Source organism: Suncus etruscus, chromosome 5 (assembly GCF_024139225.1).
Source record: "Suncus etruscus isolate mSunEtr1 chromosome 5, mSunEtr1.pri.cur, whole genome shotgun sequence".
Classification (NCBI taxonomy): domain Eukaryota; kingdom Metazoa; phylum Chordata; class Mammalia; order Eulipotyphla; family Soricidae; genus Suncus; species Suncus etruscus.
This window is the reverse complement of record NC_064852.1, coordinates 20517762-20539961: the sequence shown is the minus strand read 5'-3', so window position 1 is coordinate 20539961 and position 22200 is coordinate 20517762. Positions and strand designations below refer to the sequence as shown.

Sequence of the window (22200 nt, the reverse complement as noted above, 5' to 3'; positions counted from 1 at the left end):
TGTCCCACAGGGCAGCCCTAAATGCTATAGAACCCAGAGGATGTGACTAGCACCTAGAAGGTAGGTGAAAAGACAACCACAGGGTTCCCAGAGAGCAAAAGAGGGTTGTTCTGGAGGAAATGTGGGTCCATAGGAAAGGTCCGTGGGGAGGGTCAGAGGGAAGGTTTGTGGGTCTGTGGGAGAATGTGGGAATCTGTGATGGGTTTATGGGAGGCTCTGAAGGGGCATCTGTGGGAATGTCTGTGTGAATGGTCTATACAGAGGATTTGTGGGTGGGTCTACCTGTCGCCTGCCTGACTAGAGCCCAGAGGTCCCCAAGGTCTTTTATCCCCAAAGGGGCCTAAACCTAATGACCTAAATGCCTCCTTTTCTTCTAGCTGGACTCCTGCCTGATCATTGAGACCCCCGAACAGTGCGAGTCAGGGGTCAGTGCTCATGAGGGGTCTAGTAATGCCCTTTGCTCTGTTTGGCCTGATCATTACAGAAACAGACTTCGCTTCAGCGTCCTGAGAACCATGAGATCTGACATCCTGGGCCTCACCCATACACCATGGGCCATAGACAGGGAAGTAAAAAGTATCAGACCATGCAAGAGGGGCTGAAGGAAGAGCACAGTGGGGGGGGGGGCACTTGACTTGCACCAGCCAACCTAGATTCTGTCCCCAGCACCCCATATGGTCCCCTGAGTCCCACCATCAGTGATTCCTGAGCACAAAACCTGGAGTAAGTTCTGAGAACTATCAGATGTGGTTTAAAACTAAAAAGCAAAAACAGGAACCAGAGTGATAGCACAACAGTAAGGCATTTACCTTGTACGTGGGCAACATGGGATGGACCAGGTTTAGTACCTGCATTCCATATGGTCCCCCAAGCCAGGAGCGATTTCTAAGTGCATAGCCGGGAGTAACCCCTGAGCATCACCGGGTATAGCCCCAAAACAAACAAACAAAAAAGAGCAAGAACAGAGCCCGGAGAGATAGCACAGTGGCGTTTGCCTTGCAAGCAGCCAATCCAGGACCAAAGGTGGTTGGTTCGAATCCCGGTGTCCCATATGGTCCCCCGTGCCTGCCAGGAGCTATTTCTGAGCAGACAGCCAGGAGTAACCCCTGAGCACCGCCGGGTGTGGCCCAAAAACCAAAAAAAAAAAAAAAAAAAAGAGCAAGAACAATAGAGGCCAGAGAGAAATGTCTTGCAAGTGGCCGAGCTGGGTTTGATCTCTAGTTCCATGAGAGTTTCATGAGGACCAGGTATAATTCCTGAGTGCAGAGCCAGGAGTAACCCCTGGGCATCGCTGGGTGTGGCCTCAAAACAAAACAAAAAGATAAAAATAAAGAAAAGAAAACACAAAAATGTTCCTGAGCCCCGGCAGGACTTAATTCTGCATTCTGCCAGGCATCAGGGGGTGGGCAGGCACAGAGGTCCTGTGAGTAGTGGGGTACACATGAGTGTGGGGTTCCATGGTGGGAAAGAGCTGTGGTTGTTGGCACAGGCATCTCTGTGGATCTTTATTGCTGCAGAGTTTTACAACGTTGTGACAGGCAGTTTGATGTGCTGATTCTCTGCAATCCTGGAGGCTGCGGGTGAAGAGGAGGCACGAAGTGAGGTGCAGGAATCAGTCAATGGTCCCTTGGGAAGTGTCTGTGAATCACGGTACAACCTGACACCTGACAAGTGGGGTGAGGGGAGCATGGAGCATCCGTTCTTCCGTTCCAGGGAGGCATCAACAGAGTGTCAGAGTAACTCTTTCAGCTAAATCACTTCTCACTTCTCAGAGATCCAGGAAGAGCATTTGCTCATTCTCCCATTACCTACCCAGCCACTTTTCTACTCATCATTCTTCAATAACCTACCCATTCCACCATCATCCATCTATACAGTCCATACATTCATCGACCCACCTATGCACTCACAGTACCCATCCATCACCATCTATCAGAATCCATTTGCCCATTGAGACCAACATTTAGAATCTGTCCCTCCATCCATTCATCTATAATACATCCATTCTTCCACCCATCCATATATTCATCCATATATTCATCCAAATTCATTGACCCATAATCTGTCCACCCATCCACCCATTGTCCATTCAGAATTTATCCACTCACTCATCCATAATTCATCTGTCATATTCCATACATCTATTGATTCTTCCATCATTTATCATCCATCATCCATTCATAATCCACCATCTATTCATTCATCTAACCACCCATTTATCCATCTATTCATAATTCAGCCACTCACCTATCTATCCAATTACTCATCCACCCACCGTCTCTCCATCCCTTCAACCCCTCCACCTATCCATCCCTTCATTCACCAACTATTTCTCCATCCATCCATCCATAGTCCATTCACTTACCCATTCAACCATGTGCTGTTCATTGGATACAGACAGAAGCAAAGGTCCCTATTACCTTAGGGCCACATGGTATCCAGAGGTGGCTGGATGGGGTTCCAGGAGGAGCACTGCTGGAAAAAGCCTATATGGTTCCTTTCAGTGACAGAGCTTTAATTTCATCCATGTTTACAGTCAGAACCAGAGATGGTGCAGTGGATGGATGTCATCCACAGCTGACAGCAAGTCTGTTGAAAGCTAGCCTGGGTCACCATGATGCCTGAAAAAATGTGCTTCTCCAGATAGTGTGGGCCTCAGTTCAGTAAGTGGCAATGAGGGTGTAGGGGGTAAGGCACTTCAGTTTCCCCACACAGTTCTAGGGTGCACGGTCCACTTCCCTCACAAGTGAGAGGGCAGGAAGAGCTGGCCATAGTTGTGCTGACAGTGGAACCTGGAGGGGCTTTGGATGAGGGTGATTTGGACTGTGGGAGGGGGGCTCAAGAACCTGCTATGGGGGTGATCTCCTGTCCTAGTGCCTCTGTCCCCCCTCCCACTGTAGAAAGCCCTTTCCTGGAGGCAGGAACCCTACAAACAGCATCTAAAGATTCATGAACCTGCATGGTTGAACCTTCTCAACCAGGCCCAGAGTCTGGGGTGGAAGGTGAAAGGGACCTGAACCTAAGACCAGGACCAAGGCTGCAGATGATCTGTAAGTGGCCTCAGTGAAGAGCAGCTTGTGCTGGAGCCATTCTCTGCAGCATGAGGTTCCTGGAGCCATTCCCCACAGTGTGGGGGTTCCAGAACAAGGCTATTTAGGCAATAATTGGAGATCTGCCTTTCTTTTTCACAGCGTCTGCCTGGTGATGCTCATGGTTACTCCTGGCTGGGCTTGGTGACCCTATGGTGTGCTAGGGATCAAACCCAGGTCAGGTGCATACAAGGCAAGCACCCTCCCTGCTGCGCTATCTCTCCATCTCTCCAGCCCCCCCCCCTTATTTTGGTCTCCTTGGTTCTGTCGGGGAGCCCTATCCCATGCTGCTGACCTCGGCTCTGCATCCAACACTGACTTGAGCAAAGGAAGTGCAGATGTGGGCCCGGAGAGATAGCACAGCGGCGTTTGCCTTGCAAGCAGCCAATCCAGGACCAAAGGTGGTTGGTTCGAATCCCGGTGTCCCATATGGTCCCCCGTGCCTGCCAGGAGCTATTTCTGAGCAGATAGCCAGGAGTAACCCCTGAGCACCGCTGGGTGTGGCCCAAAAACCAAAAAAAAAAAAAAAAAAAAAAAAGGAAGTGCAGATGTGCCAGCTGTGCTTAGACATAGGACACACCTGGGGCCACAGAGCCACATAGCAGAAGCCACAGTGCCCTCCTACAGCAGCCACAGAGAGGCCACCGTGTGTGTGTGTGTGTGTGTGTGTGTGTGTGTGTATGTGTGTGTGTGTGGTGTGGTGTGGTGTGCAGACGCCCTAAACTTCCAAGCTCATCCAGATCAAATTTGTGAAGGGCAATTACATAGCAGGTTGGCCAGACACAAAAGAAACATTTAAAAAATCAATGTTTTTGTACCCATCAGTATAACCTGATTAGACACATGATAAGAAATCGATTCCACAAGAGGTGTCAGGGAATTCAGCTAAGGCTGGGATGAAGACAGGTCATAGTGAGCCTCAGAAAGATGAGAAGAGACACCCCTGGGCCAGCAACCTGTGTGTTTCGTGTTTATTATTTTTTCTTTTTCTTTTTTCTTTTTTTTTTGGTTTTTGGGCCACACCCGGTAACGCTCAGGGGTTACTCCTGGCTATGCGCTCAGAAGTTGCTCCTGGCTCGGGGGACCATATGGGACACCGGGGGATCGAACCTCCGTCTGTCCAAGGCTAGCGCAGGCAAGGCAGGCGCACCTTACCTTTAGCGCCACCGCCCGGCCCCGTTTTATTATTTTTTCAACCCAAACAAACCCGAAGGACCAAGGACTGTCCCTTGTAGCCCCCAATGGTGAAGACGCTTGTCTTGCACACGGCCAACCTGGATTCGATCCCCAGAATAGCATATGTTCCCCCGAGTCCTGCCAAGAGTGACCTTGGAGCACTGAGTCAGGAGGAACTCTGAGCAAGACTGGGTGTGGCCCCCAAATCACAGAAAGCAGTCAAAGACAACACCCAACATTCTTGTAGTGCTGTAGAGACAGACCCTTGACTGCATGGACAGACATTATGCCTGACCTCACCTGCCGGTATGGACTGGTGTTCTGTGCAGACCCTAGCCCCTAGTGGGGAAAAGGGGATCCTAGACCCAAGCACCCAATGTCCCCAGAACCAACAGGTGACACTGCCCTCCCCAATATGGGGCTTTCTCGGGGGAGCCTGACCCCCATCCATGCTTGTTGCTCCAAAGCCCTGGAAGCGAAGCCTACAAACCTGGAAAGACCCCATTCTTCCTCTAGCCTTGCTCCCGGACCTCCCCTTCCCCCAGGGGTGCTCTGGCCCCTCAGCCCTGCCCCCAGATGTCTCTCCCTCTTCCCAGCTGCTCTATTTTAAAGCTCTGAGTTCTCTAATTAGCCCCTTTCCACAAAAGCATGCTCTCGCTAGCTCTTGCTTCAAGCTTCTCAAGATTCGCTAACCCCTCTTATCTCTCTAAAGATAGTGATTAAGCTCATTTGAAAGTCTCCTTCTGGGGAGGGGAGGGAACTTTCTGAACCCTCCAGGGCACTGGCTGGGCTGAGAACCTGGGGGCGGGCCCTCACCCTTCCCCTCCATATTCTGTGCTTTTCCTGCTTCTCTGTGCTGCCTCCTTGGATGGCTTGGGTCCAATATGGAAGGCAGCAGCAGCCAGGGAGGTAGGGGGGCCCCCCTTGCTCTGGGGGTCCCCTCACTGTCTGGCATACCTCTCTGCTTCAGGGAAAGAACCAGAGCTCCTATCCACGGGGTCCCTGAGCCCCTATAAGGTATCCCCCCCTTCTAGTCATTCTGCCTCTTCCTTCTTCTCCTCCTCTTCCTCCTCCTCCACTTCCTCGTTCTCCTCTTCTTCCTCCTTTTCCTCCCCCATGCCTGTAGAATCCAATCCCCAGGTTGTCTATTTGGGGGCTATACTCGGAGGTACTCAGGTGTGATTCCTGGCTCTGTGCTAGATAATCATTCCTAGCAGGGCTCAGGGGATCAAACCCAGATTGGCAAGCACCCTCCCTGCTGTACTATCACTCTGTCCCCAAGACTCTTGGAGGACAAACAATTCTTAGGTTTTTTTTAAAATAGTTTTTGAAGGGCTGGAAGATTACACAGTGGTAAAGACACTTGTCTTGCACATAGCCAACCTGGATTCAATCCCCAGCACTGCCTATGGTCCCCTGAGCGCTGCCTAGAGTAATCCAGGGGCACAGAGCCAGGAAGAAGCTCTGAGCAAGGTCGGGTGTGGCCCCCAAACCACAAAAAGCAGACAAGGAAAAGACCCAACATTCTTGGAGAGACAGCAATGTAGGGACTGAGCACTTGCTTGGCAGGAAGCCTGTCAGCATGTGGTCCTCTGAGCACTGGATGTGACCCCCCCTAAAATACTTTTTCTGATCTTGGGTGGAATTTAGGGGGGAATGCCTCAGGGGTGCTCACTTCCCCTCTGATGAAAACCCTGTAAGTCCCCCAAGCTCATGTGTGGCTCAAATGGCTCATGTGGCAGCCGTGTTCAAACCTGTCATTTAGGATGACCTTTGGAATCAAGGATGCTTTGATTTAGAAAAGACCAACATGGGGCCGGAGAGATAGCATGGAGGTAAGGCGTTTGCCTTTCATGCAGGAGGTCATCGGTTCGAATCCCGGCGTCCCATATGGTCCCCCGTGCCTGCCAGGAACAATTTCTGAGCCTGGAGCCAGGAATAATCTCTGAGCACTGCCGGGTGTGACCCAAAAACCACAAAAAAAAAAAAAAAAAAAAAAGAAAAGACCAACATGTGTTCGGGGGAGAGGGTGGCTGCAGCTCCCAGTCAGTGTCAACTTCCTCAAGTGCCACTTCCCCTGCAGGACCCCATGGGCCCTGTTATCTAGAGACGGGGAAGGAAGGGTCAAGATGTGGGGTCCAGAAGCGAGTGAGCTGACCTCTCATTCCCCATATAGGCTTCGGCTGCACTCAATCTGCCCTGGGACAGCCGGGAACAGAGGGCTCTGCATCCTGGAATGGGGGGGGGTCCCAGTGGAGGGGGGTTCTAATGCCCTTGGGGGGCAGGAAGTTACCCTGATAACTGCCCAATTAGCCCTGTCACCCCACATCCCGATCAGTCCCACCCACACCATAACCACATCCCTGGTCCAGCATGTTAGCAGCCTCGCATCTCCCATAACCTGATCAGCAGAAGGAAAATCGGATCAGGCCACGGCTCCTGCTGCTGCTGCCAGCGCCTGGGGCAGTGCCTGGGCCGTGTCTGCCCGGTCAAGGCTTTATTGAATTTTCCTTCTGCGTGTGTGGCTGGAGCAGGGCTGGGGCAGCTGGCGGTCCAGTGAAGGCCCCAGGCACAGCCCCTGCGTCAGCATGTCAGACCCTCTGTCCCTGCCACCAACAGTCTCATTCAGGACTGGCCCTGCCACAGGGGCAAAGTCCATCTGAATGGGGTCTTTGAGGCCAGCTTGGGGGGTCTAGGACTGCTTCCACCCAAACTGGGGTTCGGGACATGAGAATCTACCTGTCCTGTGCCAAAGCCCTGGTCTCCTCAAACTCCAAAGCAAGGATGGAGAACTAGCGTGCTTGCAAACCAGGAGGGCATCCTGGTAATAGTGTGGCTTGGTAGTTATTTCAGGACCAGAAAGTACCTCAAGATCCCTCAAGTGTTTACCCTGGGCCAGTCCCCAACTTCTACACTGGAAATCAGAAAACAGAAGCTGGATGTGAGCAGACACATGTAAGCAGGGTGCAGACCCCCACAACTGAGGCAGGCCAGCAAGCAGGCAGTGGGGGCTGCCGCACCTCTCAGAGAATAGCCTCAACACAGTGCAATGAGCTGGGGTCTGGGGCCAGTGCAGTGAGACAAGGTGTCAAGAGGTAAGGTGAGGGGGCCCACTTGAGGAGGATCCAGAGGAGTCAGAGAGGGGGGTCTGGGAGCATGGTGGTTCCTGAGTGGGGGTCATGGGTTGTGGCATGTTGTTATGATATCATGTTGTTATGATATGTTGTTATGATATGGTGTGTTGTGATAGAGGCCTGGGGGACTTGGGGGTAATTTTGGGGGCATATCAGGCAATGCTCAGGGCTTCCTCCTGATTCTGCATTCAGGTATCACACCTGGCTCTCTGCTCAGGGTTCTGCTCAGAGGACCCTATAAAGTTCTGAAGTCAAACTCAAGCCTACTATGTGCAAGGCAAGTACCCTAACCCATGTGCTCTCTCCCCCTTGACTTTGGGTTTTAAATTTCAGGGGGGGTCTCAGCAGCCCATTGCAGATGGTGGCCCCTGGGGCAGGGCAACTGAAAAAATCCCAGTGTATGAAGCCCCTGTCCTGTAAGAGCGGGACTCTTTGAATTAGCCACAATGGAACACTCCTTCCTGCTGCACTAACACTGGCCCTAAGGCCACCTTGAAACAGCTGCCCTGTTGTTGTTGACCAGTCTGGGACAAGGGATTGGCTGACCAGGGGTAAGGGGTACAGGCAGCCTGCCCTACCAGGTCTGGAGGACCCCCCCACCATTGAAGTGCAACAGCATCTGCCTCTACACCTATGGGCTGGGGGCTGGGTCAGGGAGGCTGATGGTGGCATAGATGTGGGGGTCCCTGGTCAGCAGAGACTCGGTGCTGGGGACTGCAGGGGAAGTCTGGTGCACATGGGGTTTATGACCCTAAGGAAGTCCTGGCTGTCTGATCCTGCCCCACATCGTACAGCCCCCACATCTGCACGTGACCTTGCTGGGGCTGAGTTGTCCAGGGTTGTTGGGTTGTTGGATTCCCCTCCGCCCCCGTAAAGCTGTTCCCAGATGTTACCAGATGGGACTCTAGAGCAACTGTTCCAGGAATCCTCCTTGAGGCAAAAGCTTTGGAGATACCTCTCCAGAGATGGGGAGGGACAGCACAAAGAGGGGCGCCATCTCCCCATAATCAGTGGTCACTCATAGACTTGACCTCGGGCCATCCCTCCTCTTTCACAGAGAACTTCAGTTAAAGGAAATTACAGGTCACTTTTATTGCCCACTTGTTGATCCGGATTTATGCTTATTTTCTCCTTGGTATCTCACTCCACCCTGGCTATCCTATGTCTCTGGTCCTGCCACCCTGCATATACCCTAGTTCCTCTGTCCTATGTAAGCATTGCTAGGATGAAATAAAGTTTCTGGTCATCAGCCTGGGACCCTTTCTTTCCTGGTCATCAGCTGGGGGGGGGGTGTCCTATGTCCCCAAACACACTGGGAGGACAGAAGTTTACCTTCACTGGCCAACTGGGTTGATACACAGAGGTTCTGCCGGGTGCTCTGTGGCTGAATATTCTGGAACACCTGGAAAGTCACCCTGTGACTTCATGGCCCTGGGTCTGTGGACCCCAGTAGAAGTAGGAGACTCCTGAGCCCAGTGATGTGGTCCAACTAAACTGGGCGATCCAGGCCACCGAGAGGTGGGTCTCCGAAGTCCTGCCTGGAGGAGATGTATGCGGCAGTGCAACCGGCCAGGTTGGCCCTGCCTGGCTTCCCCCTACCCTACGGCTCTGAGCACCCCAGGAAAAGGCAGGCAGCACATCCGGCCTCACGAAGCAGAGGGGATGGGGGCTCTGCACCACAGTGACAGCACGCAGGGGTGCACTGTGGTAAAGGGGCTTATTAAAATGCCGAAATTGGTTCTGAATGAGGTCAGCCGGCAGTGCCTTGGCGGAAAGCCAGGCCCTGAGCCAACAACTGAGTTTGCTTCCCGGCAGGGTGGGTGACGCCCCAGTGCCCTCCCTGCCCCCAGCATCCAGAGCAGAGTTGGGAGAGGGAACTGTGACTGTATAAGCTTGGTGGGAAGGTACTGGGCATGACCTGCATGCTCAGGCAGAGACCAGGACATAGGTGAGGGAGAACCTGCTGCCCAGCGCTTGCCCCGTAGCTCAGCATCACCTCAACATCTCCTCCTTGACCCCCATGGAATTTTCCTGACCTCAAACCCCTCTCCTAGGCCTGCCCTGAGGCTGTGTGACCCCAGGGCACAGTGTTAATCCTGAAGTGTCTGAGGATGGTCCTGGACAGCTGGTGGACACTGGACCCTTGCATCAGCTTTTCTGCAACTGGGACTGTTTGGGGCAGCTCCTGGAACCAGCCCAGGCCTGAGTGTTCTTGTCCTGCAGGAGCTGAGAGAAAAGTGTCGCTTCGATATTGCTTGTTCCACTACTCTTTTGCACAGAACCCAGTGTTGTGGCAGGGTGGACAGGATGCTGCTCCTTGCTCCCCATTTCAGTGCTACCCTCCCTGGACCTCAAGGGATGAAAGGAGGAATAACCTGGGGGTCCAACTCCTGCCCCAGCGCCAGCACTGAGCAGGACTTCCATCTTTTTTGTTTGTTTGTTTTTTGTTTTTTTTTGGGGGGGTCACACCCGGCAGTGCTCAGGGGTTACTCCTGGCTCTATGCTCAGAAATCACTCCTGGCAGGCTCAGGGGACCATATGGGATGCCGGGATTCCAACCACCATCCTTCTGCATACAAGGCAAACGCCTTACCTCCATGCTATCTCTCCAGCCCCCAGAACTTCCATCTTGACCTGGTTCTTTGAAGGAGCAAGTGGCCACACTTTGTCCCTGGTGCCTCCCTGGTTACGGCTTGGCAACATACAATGTCAGAGGACAGAGGCCTGCCTGCCCATGGGCAGACTGCATGCCCTGGTGGTGGCCACGCCCAGGCAGGCTGAAGGCCTAGGAGTGTCCAAGTGACAAACACCATTTGCTTTTGGCAGTGTGGGGTTCTTTGGGGAACCCCAGAGGGGCTCTCCCAAAGCCTGTTCAAGTGGCCTGGCCTGAAGTGTGATCCCAGGACCTCCATCGGCCACTAGAAGTTGCATCTCAGTCTTCATGTTCATCTCTCGTGGTCCAGCTCAGGCTCCGGCTAGCATTGGGGGCCAACTCAAGTTCCAGGGACACAGCAGCCTGCACTTGGGTGAATGTGTGTGAGTGTGTTAGTGTGAATGAATGTGTGTACATGTGGCAGAGGGCAGCCCCCACCTTTCTCTGCCCTTTAGCCTTGGTAGACCAGCAGCCTCTAGGAGCCACTGCAAGGCTGGGCAGCTCTGGGGTCTCATGTTCCATCTTGGTGCAGAACCAGTCTACTTCCCTGGGTGCAGAGTTCAGAAGCACTACAGAGCCAGCACAGTAGTGGGGACCTACCTGTAGCAGTGGGGCCTTGGTGCCTTAGCATCTATCTGCTCAGGGAGAAATGGAAAGGAAGCAAGACAGAGGGTGGCAGAGGAAGGATATAGCAGAGTCAGCCCAGAGAGTAAGCAAGAAGAACTTCCTGGAGGCAGCAGGCGGGCCAGATCTTGTGTGGCAGTGCATCCCAATCACCATCCCTCCCACAGTGACCCCAAACCTTCACTCTACAGTGACCCAAATCTATCATCTCCCTCTACAGTGTACCCCAATCTTCCAGGGGGGCAGAGCCATTGGACACGTCTGTGGGACCTACAACTTACTGTGAGTTGAGATCTAGCCAGATCCCCAGGGCCCCGCCTGCCTGCCACCGAGCAGCCAGCAGGTTACTGGGCATATCAGGTGGTCAGGTGGGCGGCCATCGGCTCCAATTGTCCCTGATGAGCCCCATGTGTCATGTTGGAGGCAGGAGGCTGAGTGTTGGCCCCAGGGCATGGTTGGTGGGAGGGTCAGGGATAATCGAATCCCCACCAGACAAATGCGATTAGGGAGTTGCCTCCCCAGCGGCCATAAAGGGCCGAGTGGGCGCCCGCCCCATCATACAGTCATGCAGGTGCCCAGCCCCAGTGCACGAGAGGCCGCCTCCATGTATGGCACTGCCGTGGCCGTCTTCCTGGTCATCCTGGTGGCCGCGCTGCAGGGCTCGGAGCCCCCGGACAGTCCCTTCCCCTACCACGTCCCGCTGGATCCCGAGGGTACCCTGGAGTTGTCCTGGAACGTCAGCTACACCCAGGAGACCCTGCATTTCCACCTGCTGGTGCGCCGGCCCCAGGCTGGGGTCCTGTTTGGCATGTCGGATCGTGGGGAGCTGCAGAACGCAGACCTGATAGTGCTCTGGAGTGATGGTGCCCATGCGTACTTTGGGGTGAGTATGCGCACTTCACCCCCAATAGCTACCTTGCACCTCTGAGTCCTGCAAAGGCAGCTCCGGCTGAAGTGTTCTAAGCAGTAGGTGGCAGTTGTGGCAGTCCAGTGTGCACCCTCAGCCCACCTGCATGGTCTGGGGTATCCCCACAGTATGTGGAGACTCTATGTGTCTGGCCAAGCAGATCCCATGTTTGCAGACTCTCCAAATGGGACACAGCCCTGGTCTAGTGGAAATGGATATGATGGGACCCTGACTTTAGTGTTCCCCCATTCCTGCTGAGAAAGAAGGTCTCCCTTCAAACTGGAGTAACCCTGGGGTGATGGTATTCCTGGCCTCCCACACTGATGGGTCTAGGGTAATGCACAGCTCCCCTGAAATTCTTTTTTTTTTTTTTTTTTTTTTTTTTGGTTTTTGGTTTTTGGGCCACACCCTGCAGTGCTCAGGGGTTACTCCTGGCTGTCTGCTCAGAAATAGCTCCAGGCAACTACCTTTGGTCCTGGATCGCTGCTTGCAAGGCAAATGCCGCTGTGCTATCTCTCCGGGCCCTCCCCTGCAATTCTACGGGGTGCAGCATAGACTCTGGTACTGTCTTTGGAACTGGCAGACAGGAGAGTCTAATATGGGGCCCCTCCAGGGACCTGTTTTCTCTGCAGATGGGAGAAAGGCCGTGCAGGGGGTGTTCACAGGAGCTGACAATGTCTATTTCTGTTCTACTCCCCATATTTCTCACAGGCAGGCTGGGCCATCTGCTGGGGGCCCCCCAGGTGGGATGGGGGAGTGCCCAGTTGGGGAATGTGCTGGGCCAGCTAGCTACACCCCCCACACACACCAAAAAAAACTCAGCAGCTTAGGGGTTGTCAGGAAAAGCCTGGTTTTGGGGCCGGAGAGATAGCATGGAGGAAGGCGTTTGCCTTTCATGCAGTAGGAAGGTGGTTCGAATCCCGGCATCCCATATGGTCCTTTGTGCCTGCCAGGAGCGATTTCTGAGCTTAGAGCCAGGAGTAACCCAGAGCACTGCAGGGTGTGACCCAAAAACCAAAAAAAAAAAAAAAACAACAACAACAAGAAAAGCCTGGTTTTGCAGTTCCAGTTCTGGGAACCCCAGAATATTCTCGAGGGAGCACACATATGCACACACGAATACATACATGCACACACTCATACACATATGCACATGAATACACACACATGCACGCACGCACACACAAGCCAGCAGGAGGAGCAGCTTTCCGATCCCCCCATGATACGTGCAGCAGGCCCGGAGCAGGCAGTGCTGCCTTATTTGCCTCCCGCTGCCAAATATTCAACAAACAGACCCTGGAGGCTGCCCCCCCCCCCTTTCAGCTGTGTGAATCTGTCCCCTGCAGGGCCCAGTGGGCGCTTTTCCTTAGGAAACTAGTCACGTCTGTGGGGCTGCTAGAGACAAGAGCATCAGGCCTTTCCCCTGATGGGGTGGGGGAGGGAAAAGCTGCTGGTGCACCCTCATCCCTGCTCCTGACAAGGACAGCCTCACCCAGAGGTTTATAGAAGCCATGGGGGGGGGGGGGACAGGGCAGGGCCCCAGGTACAGCCTAAGAAAATGCAGCTGTGCCAAGCCTCAGTTTACCCTCTCCTGGGTCAATGAGAGGGGTCCAGGTACCCATAGAGCAGAGTGAAATTTCAGTTGGAACCCCAGATGTGACCACAGGGTAAGACCCCAGTGATTGGGTCTGTTCCTGGGAAGCCCCTGAAAGCCACTGGCCTGGCCCCAACATATGGCTTGGCCAGTGCCCGAGCCCCACCTCCACAGGATGCCTGGACAGATTCGGCCGGCCGTCTCCACCTGGATGCCCACCAAGACTACCAGCTACTGCAGGCTCACAACACCCCTGAGGGCCTGGCCCTACTTTTCAAGAGGCCCTTCAGCACTTGCGACCCCAAAGATTACACTGTAGAGGTGGGTGGGGCCCAGCCAGTGTCAGGGAGCAGGGAGAAATTTGGAGGTCCATGAAATAGGGGCTACAGTGGGGAGGGAGTTATGGGGAGGAGGACCAGCTCTGGAGTCATGGGGGCCAGAGGGAGGGATGCAGTGGGGTGGGACCAACTCTGAGGTCATGGGAATGGGGGGGACCCCCAGGTCCTGGCTCCCCTGGCAAGACAGGGCCGCTATCCTCTGGGCCCTGTGCCCAGGGGAAATGAGGTCTCTATAGATCTTGAGATTAGGCCCCTTTAATTCTGGGGTCCAGCATCCTCCACAGCTGGGGTTCCCAGGTGTGGCCACAGGTGAACGGCCACAGGTGAGGGCTCAGGAACTACTTGAGGGCCCATGTGAGGAGCACTCACCAGGTCCTCACAGAGAACGGGGAGGTGTGTCTGAGCCCCTTCCTGAAGGCTGGGACAGGGAGAGACTATGCTCCAGGACACCCCGCATACACCTGAAGTGCCCTCTGCAGACAGCAGCTCCTAGGGCCCCTGAAAAGTCGAGATCAAGGGAGCTGCCCCCACAGATATCACAGCTGCACAGGATGGGTATCTGGGATCAGCCACAGGGCCTCTGGGTCTAGGCAGCCATATACAGGAGCTTAGGGCATAAGTGGGGGCCATGCTGGGGTCCTGGGTTGGCTTCCCACCCTTGGTGCCTTGGGCAGAGTTGCTGCCTCTGTGCTGAACCCAGTGGGCCCAGGTTGGGGGGATGATCCCCAGTGAACCCAGGTCAGGGGGACAGTCCTCAGTGAGTCCAGGCTAGGGGGGTGGTGGTGGTCGTTATACAACCTTGGAATGCAGAGAGGCTGTGACAGACACTGAGGGAATGAAGACAGTATATGCATGGAGGGCCGCAGGCACGGTGTGTGGGTGTGCGGGGGCCTGGGAGTGACCCTTCTAGGCCCTGCCTATCAGCAATGAATAGGTAAGTCCCTCTGTGGTGCTGCTGGCCCATGAGTGCCTGGCGACCTGTCCTGCAGGATGGCACCGTACACCTGGTGTTCGCTGTCCTGGAGCAGCCAGTGAGCACGCTGGAGGCCGTGAACACATCTGGGCTACACACGGGGCTGCAGAGGGTGCAGCTGCTGAAGCCGGAGCTCCCTGTGCCCACCCTGCCACCCGACACCCACAGCCTGGACATCCGAGCGCCCAACGTCCTAGTGCCCAGCCAGGAGACCACGTACTGGTGCTACATCGTGGAGCTCCCCACAGCCTTTGCCAGGCACCACATTGTCATGGTGTGTGCAGGGAGGGGCATTCCCACAGCTTCAGAGATGCCACGTCTGGGACGGGGAGAGCTGCCCACAGTCTGCCAGAGCTTAGACTGGGTTCTCTGAACCCTCACTCCTTGTTCACTCATTCATCCATCTGGCCTCCTTCCCCATTTCATACAGGCAGTTCTAGTCAGTATCCAAATACTCTGAGTCCTAGCCCCTTCGAGGTGTCCCCACTGCCCACTGCCTTGAGGAACCAGGCTGGGCCCATGGGACCTGCCTGTCCTGTCCTCGAACCTGGGGAGGAACCTGAAATCCACTGCCTTGGCACACGGGCAGGCAGGGGCCAGGCAGGCAGGCCCGGGATGAGTGGGTGGGCTACAGCCACAGGTCAGCTCTGGCTCCCTCCCTTGCAGTATGAGCCCCTAGTCACCAAGGGAAATGAGGCACTGGTGCACCACATGGAGGTCTTCCAGTGTGCCCCGCAGTTCGAGAGCGTTCCTAGTTTCAGTGGACCCTGTGACTCCAAGATGAAGCCAGAGCGGCTCAACTACTGCCGCCATGTGCTGGCCGCCTGGGCTCTGGGCGCCAAGGTGTGTGTGCGAGGGTCTGGGAGGAGATGGGGCGTGCACATGGCCGTGGTGTGCTGTGGGCAGTGCCATGGGCATGGGCGGGGGGTGTGAGTGGTCCAAGGAGGGAGCAATGGCGGAAAAGGGCAGGGCGGGGCTGTTGACGGGTTGTGCGGGGTCATGGCAGGATGTAGGCGGGTCCATGGAGCATGTACAAGGTTATGAGTGGTCATGGGAGGGATGTGGGAGTGGCCCCGTGATGGGTCAGAAATGGGGTGGGCCATGAGTGGGGCAGAGCGCCTGCTCCTTCCATGCATCCAGGCTTTAAGTCTGTCTTCGAAACAGACACCCTCTACTGCATGTGGCAGTGGGGCTTAGATCCCTGCTTTGGGACCCTTTGTGCCCACACTTCTGGGCTGGTGGCATGTGGGCATACAAGCCTATACCTCACACCACCTGGCCAAAGTCTCATCAGGATCTCCTGTGCGTGGTCCCGGGATGCCGTTCTGCCAGCCGCTAATGCCAGGCTTCCTCTGCAGGCCTTCTACTACCCCCAGGAAGCTGGCTTGGCTTTCGGGGGCCCAGGGTCCTCCCGGTTCCTGCGCCTGGAAGTCCACTACCACAACCCACTGCTGATCGCAGGTAGGACCAGCTCCCCAGCTGGGCATGACCCCCCTGGGCCCAGCACAGGGGGGAAGTCCCTGAGCCTTCAGTCCTGTGTCCCTGGGTCTCTGCACCCATGTCCTCCTTGGCTGTGGTGGCTTCTTGGCAGCACCCCTGCATGGGCAAAGAGTGTCAGCGCCCCCACATACACTGTCCCCACTTGAGTGCGACTTCTGAAGCCCAAGGTCACCGGACAACAGACTCATGGGCCAGCTGATACTGACCCTGAGTGTGGTGGGCCCCCCCTAGTGGTCTGGGCCTGGAGGAGAGAACACCCTGCCCCGCTCACCCTTTAGGGGCTGCTCTGTGGGGAAATGCTCTTGTTTGGGGACAAATCTATAGTTCAGCTCTGTGGAGGGAGGCCTGACTGTTGTGGGGTCAAGTCCGTGGATGCACATCCTGACTGTCCCTCTTCGGCAGGGCACCTGGGTGCATCATGTATGTGCATATACCTATACCTCACAGGCAGGTTCATCTTGTATACAGATGTATGCTCATGGGTGCACCCATGGACCCATGTTTTCACACATGGAAGCATTTTCCCATGCGCACACACCCTGCATATGGGCACACAATGCATTCCTTCACACATGGAAACATGTTATGCACATGGCACACACTCATGTATGTGGTACACTTGCATATCTGCACACACAGGAACTTTTTCATAAGATGCCTAAGAACTGGCATGGCAGGAAGGCACGAGACTGGGAGAGGTGCTGTAGGGAAAGGGGCATCTGTCCCCATGGCGGCATTCAGAGCCTCTTCACTGGGTATGGGGCACCAGAGATTGCCCACAAGCCCAGAGCACCTATGCACAAACAAGGGCATAGCCAGTAGCAAGGCAGCCCACAGACATGGCTGGGTACAGTTTCCAGACTGGGAAGGGAGCAAGGGAGGACTTCGCTGCTGACCCCTGGGATGCAGGGAATCCAGGGTGGCTGTGGATGGCTAGATCTATAGAGCCTTGCTTGGAGGAGCACTGTCTGCTCCATGACCCATGGAGCCCAGCCCAGAAGGGCACTGTTTGTTCTGTGACCCCTGGAGCCTGGCATGGAAGGTCACTGTCTGCCCGTAGCCACAGTATCTGTACACAAGATGCCATGTAGCTTTCTCCTTCCTTTACCAAGACACAGTTCATGCTTGGACATGAGGGACAGAAATAGCTGGCAAGATGGGAATCTGGGTGCTGGGCAGGTCTTCCAGGTGGCCCCAAGTGGGTACCCACACCCCAGCCACACCTGCCCACTGCCTACAGCTGTTCTGTAGTGCTGCCTGTGGTGTGCCCAGCTGGCTGTGGGCTGGGCTCTTCCAGCAGCAGCTCGCTCCTGTGAGTGGCAGCTCACTGTATGTTCATGCCAGCTTACCCCCTGGGTAACGGGCATGCAGACAGGGGCAAAAGTTGGCATGGCTGAGCCACCCCCAAGAAGTATCGCTCATCTCTGAGACCCCAACCATGACAAACGTCTTTTTCTGATTATTGCTTTATTTTTGGGTCCTTCCCCAGTAAAGGTACCCCCAACACTATGGATCAGGAGGCGGGAAGCTTTTCTATAAATACCCGAACCCACAATTATTTCATTATTTCATCCCCATCTGTGACTAACCAATGGCATCTCCATCTTTATTATTATCCTCGGTGCAGCCGGCACAGATGCTGCATTTGGATGCAAGAGGAGAGAGCAGGGATTCGGGGGGAGCAAGTAGTCAGGGGGAACACAGTCGGGGGATCATGGTGGAGTGAGATTAAACCTGGCTTAATCTCAGAGCAAATACACAGGTGGGTCAGGCCTTGATCACATCCAGGAATGGCTCTGAGCCTGTTTCCTCTTCAGTAAGTTGGGGACACAGATTGTGGAATTTCAGGCTCCTTGCCCGACCCCCAGGCTTTAAGGTACCAGGCAGGTGCAAGATGAAGCAGGGCAGGGCTCCTGGTGATCCCATGGCTGTGTGTGGCTCAACCTCGAGAGATAAAGCCTGGGAGCATCCCACCAGCCCCAGCTGCCAGCTCTCAGGGGTGGAGAGTGCAGTGTCTGCCCTATCTCCAGCAGTCACCAGAACTGGGCCTTGGCACCTCAGCAGGGGATGGGCACATGGCCCTCAGCCACCTGTGCAGTCTTCAATCTGAGCAGACACTGTGGCAGGTGGAGAGCAGAAACACAGAGCAGCTGGCACGGCCTTTCCTGCTCCGCTGCCTGTGCACTGCCGTCTCTGCTGAGTCACCTGCCAGGCACTGTGGTCACTGGCCCTGTCTCTCCCACAGCCTCTGGCAGGCTGTGATCATGGGGGACCCAGGTCATCTTTGCCTCTCCCCTCTCCACCAGGCCGGCGCGACTCCTCAGGCATCCGACTTCACTATACAGCCTCGTTGCGGCCCTTTGATGCAGGTATCATGGAGCTGGGCCTAGTGTACACGCCCGTCATGGCCATCCCTCCACAGGAGAAAAGCTTCGTGCTCACCGGCTACTGTACAGACAAGTGCACCCAGCTGGTGAGGGGGCCCCAGCTGCACCCCTGTGGCCAGAACACAGCCCAGCCCACACTGGCCCTGCCTGAGCAGAGGAGCCTGCCCCAGACTCTCACCACAGCCCTGCCAGCAGACAGGTCTTCACTCATGGAGGAGGATCAATCCACTGAGAGGAGGGGGGCCCTTGGGAGAGGAGGGGTAACCCCACCCAACAGAGAGAGGCCCTCACTCTAAGGGAGGTAGGTCACCCCGCCAAGCAGAGGGTCCCTCACTGGAGGATGTGGGGTCACTTTCTGCCATGCATGGCTAGTCTCCCAGATCTGGACCTTCCTGGAGTCTTGCAGTCCTGGAGGGACCCAAGGCACAGGATTGACTGCTGGTCCAGGAAACTTCCCTAAGCAGAACCCTTGCATGGAGTCAGGGAGAGCTCTCCTTGGGATGGCTTCTCTTCTTCTGAGGGCCCTCATTTCTTTGGTGGAACACTTAGGCCTAAGATGCTGAGGCTATCCCAGGGCCCAGTGATGGGGCAGCAGATATGATACTCATCACCCCCCAGATGGACAAACAGATGGGCAGATAGATCAACAGATGGACAGGCAGGCAGATGAACAGATGGAAAGACAGATGGACAGATGGTTTGACTAACAGATGGAGAGCCAGATGGATGGAAAGATGGACTGATGGATGGACCAGCAGATGGAAAGATGGATAGATGGAAGTAATGACAGATGGACAGCTAGATGGATGGACAGATAGATGGGTATGGTCCACAGAATCAGGACCCTGTGCTGTGGCCACCACCCTGGCTCCCACACAGTGTTCCCCAGGTTATGGAGGGAGTTCTAAAGGCCTTATCGGCCTGGAACTGTCCTTGGGTCCCCTTCTGGCCATGCCTCTCAACGACCCTCCAAGGCTGCCCACCCCCTGCTGGCCTCCTGAGGAGCCTGCTGGCCACTATATGGCCCAGGATACCAATTCTGTGTTGGCCCCATAGCTGAGGGACAACTCCATGGGTCCCTGACTATGCACCCCCACCCCCTCCCACAGGCCCTGCCCCCATCTGGGATCCACATTTTCGCATCGCAGCTACACACACACCTGTCCGGCCGAAAAGTAGAGACAATGCTGGTGCGGGGCGGCCACGAGGTGCAGCTGGTCAACAGGGACCCCCACTACAGCCCCCACTTCCAGGTATGCTACATCCAGGATACTGCCTCAATGTCTTTGGGCTCAAATCCCTTCCCTGTCCTTGCCTGACAGGTGGGAACAAACATACCCTCAAGACTCTCTGAGCCCCCTCTCTGTCCCTAGGAGATTCGGATGCTCAAGAAACTGGTGACTGTGCGTCCTGTAAGTAGAGATGTTCGGGGTGGGGTGCAGTGCTTATTTCCCACTCTAGAGAGTCTGGACAGGATCCCCAGGCCCTTGGTAGTATCCCCGGGTGCCACTATCTAAGAGCCATGATCTATCTGAGAGTGTGCGGGAGGCGCCAGCTGGTCCATACCGCCAGGAGCAGTCAGGGCTGGAGCCACTCTATTCTGGCTTCTCTTCCCAGGGAGACGTGCTGATCACTTCCTGCACTTACAACACGGAGGACAGGACTCAGGCCACCGTGGTGAGTTCTGCCATGCAGATTCAGCTGCCTGCACCACCACTCCCGCAGCCCTGGGGCAGGGCATGCTCCTCCTAGAGTGCTGTCCTTCCGCAGTTCCATCCAGGGCAAAGCAGGATAGAGTGATGGTGCTGATGCCCGCCCCCCACCCCCTCGGCAGGGCGGCTTCGGGATCCTGCAGGAGATGTGCGTGAACTACGTACATTACTACCCGCACACACCACTGGAGCTGTGCAAGAGCGCGGTGCAGGCCGACTTCCTGCAGAGATATTTCCAGCTCATCAGCAGGTAACCACGGGGCATGGCATGACACAGAGGGACACAGACAGCATGGGGGACACACAGTATGAGACACACAAAATGGGCCACACAGCATGGGGCACACTCACAAAAGAGGGGACCCACACAGTCCTGCTTTCATCACTGGCACCGGGGATAACCCAACATGAGGAATACAGGCTGATTGAAGGCTCCCAGCCTCTGCTGTGCCCTGTCTGTGAAGGTAGCATAGGATGTGGACCCCAAATCTCTCCTAACCTGCGGGGAGATGTGGCCTTCAGGTGGGGAGCAGGCTCTGGGGCAGCTGGGGGGTATTCCTTGGTCGTGGGTTAGGGGATAGGAGCAACCCCAACAGCACCTTCCTGTCCCATAGGTTTGGCGGAGAGACTATGTGCAGCTGCCCCAAGGCCCAGGTATCCCAGCAGTTCGACTCAGTGCCCTGGAACTCCTTCACCCGGGACGTGCTCCGTGCCCTCTATGATTTCGCCCCCATTTCCATCAGCTGCAACAAGTCCTCAGCTGTCAGCTTCCCGGTGAGGCCCGGGGCAATAGGGATGCAGGGGGGCAGTCAGGTTAGGACAGGCACTGGGGGCTTCTCCATAGGCAAAAGCCAGGCTGCATGGGAACGGCCAGCTCAAGCCCCAGGTCTACCCATGGGAGCTGTGGGTGGGGAACTTGGGGACTCCATGATGCTGCTTCTCAGCAGAAGTGGCTTCACCGCACTTTAGGCCCTGCGACTTTAGTGTGGTCTCAGCTAAGGGCCCCCAGATCAGTGGGGGAATCGATGAGTGTCTGAGTCTGAGGGGCAGGACAGGGGATGCCCTTGCTTGCCCCAGCCTCAGTTTACCTATTGGTGCCATCCTGCAGGGGGAGTGGGACCTGCAGCCCTTGCCCCAGATCGTCTCCAAACTGGAAGTGACCGAACCCCAGTGCTCCCTTGCCCGTGCCAGCCACAGCCCCGCCAACCCAATCCTGGTGGACCTGAAGAGGGGCAGTGGCTGAGGGGTCTGGTAGCCCCCCCCCCCACTCCTCGGAGAAGGCGCTGCAGCAGGTGCTCCAGGCCCAGCTCCTTCCCGGGGACCCTGCATGGCTAAGAGCCCCCCTGAGAGGTTGGACCCCAGGACGGGTCCCCTGCCTCAGTGGGCAGCCCGGTGCCAGCTCCTGCCCATCTCACTGTGTGCCCGTGGCCGTGGCACGCCTTAAACGAGTCCTGCTCTGTGGGTTGTGTCTGGACTGATCAATGCTCCCACCTTGGCCAAGGCCCCACTGGGCCACCAGGGGCTGAGTCCTCAGAAATATTCACTGGAAAGTGTGGGGTGCTGAGACCCCTGGGGGGCTCAAACTGCAAGTGGGGAACTCATATGTTTCTTAAAGGGCCATGCCCGGGCTACCATTCTTCCCACCACACACATCCTGTTTCCCCATTTGTGAAACAGGCCCCAGGCTGAACCCAATTGAACCAAGAAAACAAAGCCGGCCCACAGCACACACACAGACACACAGGGACACACACAACACAGACAGATAGGCACAGATACAAAGATACAGACACATAGACATAATGGACATACACAAATATAGAGACAGAGACACACACAGACACAATAACAGACATACACATAGACACACAGACATACACAGAGAAACACACAGACAAAAACACAGACATACACATAGACACACAGACACAGACACAGACACAGAGACATATATAGAGACATACACAAACACAAAGACACACACACAGAGACGGGGCACCCTGAAACATGAACCAGACCCAGAGAGACCATTGAGTTGCCCCACATGATCCCATCCCCCCACTGAGTCACTCCCCATTTTGCTTATCTTGGCCCCACGGGAGTGACAGTCCCC

The 22200-nt window shown here is 55.4% G+C and overlaps 2 protein-coding genes across 2 annotated transcripts in view; one reads left to right on the top strand and one right to left on the bottom strand.

Moving 5' to 3' along the window:
- Positions 1 to 22200, bottom strand: part of LOC126009287 (surfeit locus protein 1) — a 161258-nt gene that overhangs the window by 133883 nt on the left and 5175 nt on the right. The gene's annotated exons all lie outside the window — the stretch shown is intronic.
- Positions 11242 to 21546, top strand: DBH (dopamine beta-hydroxylase). Its single transcript, XM_049773755.1, has 12 exons — positions 11242 to 11559; positions 13352 to 13498; positions 14505 to 14762; positions 15155 to 15331; positions 15847 to 15949; positions 18295 to 18461; positions 19485 to 19628; positions 19749 to 19787; positions 19993 to 20052; positions 20210 to 20337; positions 20702 to 20861; positions 21196 to 21546. The coding sequence occupies exons 1-12, from the start codon at positions 11242 to 11244 to the stop codon at positions 21328 to 21330; spliced, it is 1836 nt and encodes a 611-aa protein (XP_049629712.1). The 3' UTR covers positions 21331 to 21546.